This window comes from Mustela nigripes, chromosome 11 (genome assembly GCF_022355385.1).
Source record: "Mustela nigripes isolate SB6536 chromosome 11, MUSNIG.SB6536, whole genome shotgun sequence".
Lineage (NCBI taxonomy): Eukaryota > Metazoa > Chordata > Mammalia > Carnivora > Mustelidae > Mustela > Mustela nigripes.
In genome coordinates this window covers 7,202,802-7,205,309 of record NC_081567.1, presented here as the reverse complement: position 1 = coordinate 7,205,309, position 2,508 = coordinate 7,202,802, and the positions used below count along the sequence as shown (strand labels likewise).

The following is a 2,508-nucleotide window of genomic DNA, read 5'->3' as shown; positions in this document are numbered from 1 at the left end:
AGAGACTTCCTGTTTCGGTTCTAATCATTGTCCTAAGAGCCCTACTAGCGTTTACTTAGACCCAAAGTCGTTAACACACAAGTGAGGTTGCTCAGAACACAGAAGTTTGGCAAAGGAGGTAAAAATCCCAGATAGAGAGAGAGAGAGAGAATCCTACACGGTATCTGAGGAGAGCTGGATCTTCATTTCTGGTCTGCCATGATCAGAACTAATATCCAATAACAAATGCTGAAAACAGCAACCCCCATATGGCCCTGGATAAATCAGTAAACCTCTCTTTGCTTCTGTTCTCCCATCTGTCATGCAAGAACAATACTGCTCCCTCCCTGGCTCCTAAAGGTGTAAGAAGAAACAAGGAAAGCCCCCCCTTGTTAAATACAAAACGGACACACCAATATATTAAAGCAATACTGAACAAGTCAGAATGAATCTCCTGATGGACTTGGATAGAATTGAGATACGGGGTTGGTATCAAATGTTAATCGCCATCTAACTAACTAATTTCCTATGCGGGGGGGGGGGGGGGGGGGTGGGGGGGTGGGGAGAACCTTACTCTGTAACCAGAAATCTGGCCTGGAACTGTGTGGCTCTAAATGAGCTGGGGCATGACCAAATACAGTGCCGGTGCCAAGTGTAGCATTGCAGATTATACAACAAAACTCCCCCAAATCTGGAAAGAGCTGCCAGATGCTACTGCCAGGATCAAGCCATGGCAACAAGAAGCTTAAAGGTGTAAACTATTACACTTAAGGATGGCTCATCCAGATCCCCACACGTTTGGAAAAGTTAAGCTAACAGGGTAAACGCATCCGCTCTCATCGCTGGAGACCTGCACTCCAGAGCCCTGCACCATTAGGACCTGCCCCTGGACGCCGGAACGGGGCTCCTTACCGGTCACTATCTCTAGGCTGTCATCCCGGGTTAACCTACCTATTTAAAAGGGGTTTCTCCATCTCACACTCCAGGATGGGCACAAGCCGGAAGGAAGAAAAGGACGCCTCCCTCCAGAGCCCAGCTTATTCTCCCCCTTTCCTATTCGCCCCTCACCACCTCCAGAGAGTTCCCATTCAAGGTGTGTGTTATTCTCTGGCCCTTTAACCACCCCCCCACCCCCGCCCCTATTCCCTTGAACTCTCCCCCCACTTTCGGTTCGGTTCGGTCCCCCCCACCCCTCCGGGAGTTTCTCGCTTCTTGTCCGGTGCCCTTCCTTTCCCCTGCAGCGCGACTCCAATCGTGTCTTGTCTCCCCTGCCTAGGTCCCTTCCCCATGACAGCTCTCTGCAGCCGACGACCCTCTCCGCGCATCAGGAGCGTCCCCAGGCCTCCCCGCCGCCCGGACCTCGGCTCTGTCGCTTCGCCCCGGATCCATGCTGTCCCCAACGCCGACAACACTCCGCAGCCCCTTCCCCCCACCCCCACCCCGCCTACCCGGCGCCAGTCCACTCACAGGAGGCCAGAGCAGGTGGTGCAGACGAAGCTGCCCACGGTGATATCCACGTAGGTGACGCCGCGCTGGGCGCACTCGAAGCAGTGGCGGTTCCCCGCCTGGCTGCAGCCGCCCAGCTCCCGCACCCGGCGACACCACACCTCCGAGGCCGCCTCCGCCTCCGCCTTTCCCCCGCTGACCCCGCCACCCGGGCCTGGACCCTTCTTCGCCGCCATCACCATGGTTGCCCGCTGCCTCGGACCTCCTCCACGCAAGTCCGCAATCGTCCCTTCAACCACAGCCGTCTTCCCGCCTCCTCTGCCTCCTCCGCACAACCGGCTCCCCTGACAGAAGCTAGGGAGCCGGAGACGTCCGCGAGAGACTCCTCAACCCCTTGCCTTGCCTATCCTGCACGCTGATTGGTTAGTCTCCTCCCACCTCCTCACTCTGATTGGCTCGACACTGGACGGCCTTGGGTTGCCGGAGCCCCCAACGCCACGCCCCACCGCCTTCACCCTCAGGCCTCTCCCGTTGGCCCGCAGAGACACTGCCGCGAGAGCCGCGCGTGCCCTCTCCCTGTCCCCGCCCCCTCTCGCCACTGCCTCCACGGCGGCCCGCCTCCCAGATTCGATTGGTGAATCCTCGGAACACGGGCTCCGACGCTAGCTCTGAATGGCTGGCGAGGCTGCAAAGTTAGCGCGCGAGAAAGAGTAGGTGTCTCGCGCGTGCGCAGCCCTGGTCCTCCTGAATGGTGGCGCTGATTCCCGCCAAATTTCAAAGGCCCAGTCACCACTAGACGGTGCGGAGAGGTACGAAAAGCAGAAAAGTGGTCATGGAAGGGACCGAAGGGAGTAGGAAAAGAAGGGAGCCCTCAGAGGAAGGGAGAGACGGGCGGGAGTGCTTTAAAACGCTCTTTCATTTTACGGCTACGCTATGCCACGGGAAATCTCATTTTACGGAGAGTTTGGGTTATACGACTCGAGTTAGGTCACATGACTCGAGTTAGGTCACATGACTGGTACGTGGCCTGGCCAGGATGCTGATATGGGTCGTCGTCTGACTCTAGAAACCCTGCTTTTAACC

At 57.2% G+C, this 2,508-nt stretch overlaps 1 protein-coding gene and 1 long non-coding RNA gene across 4 annotated transcripts in view; one reads left to right on the top strand and one right to left on the bottom strand.

Annotated features, from left to right (window-relative positions):
- The window catches only part of LOC132026553 (uncharacterized), a 9,755-nt gene extending 8,351 nt beyond the window's left edge, over nucleotides 1-1,404 (top strand). Inside the window, exons 2-3 of the long non-coding RNA XR_009406938.1 lie at nucleotides 966-1,072; nucleotides 1,256-1,404. This is a non-coding gene — a long non-coding RNA (uncharacterized LOC132026553). The remainder of the gene's footprint in view (nucleotides 1-965; nucleotides 1,073-1,255) is intronic.
- Nucleotides 1-1,885, bottom strand: part of AGFG2 (ArfGAP with FG repeats 2) — a 22,516-nt gene extending 20,631 nt beyond the window's left edge. For 2 of the 3 annotated variants that reach the window (XM_059414549.1, XM_059414551.1), the window contains exon 1: nucleotides 1,447-1,872. In XM_059414549.1, the coding sequence (XP_059270532.1) occupies nucleotides 1,447-1,667 (221 nt within the window). In that variant the 5' untranslated portion in view covers nucleotides 1,668-1,872. Of the gene's footprint in view, nucleotides 1-1,446 lie in introns of all 3 variants that reach the window. The other variant, XM_059414550.1, reaches the window with a different exon arrangement.
- Nucleotides 1,886-2,508: the final 623 nt, after the last annotated feature.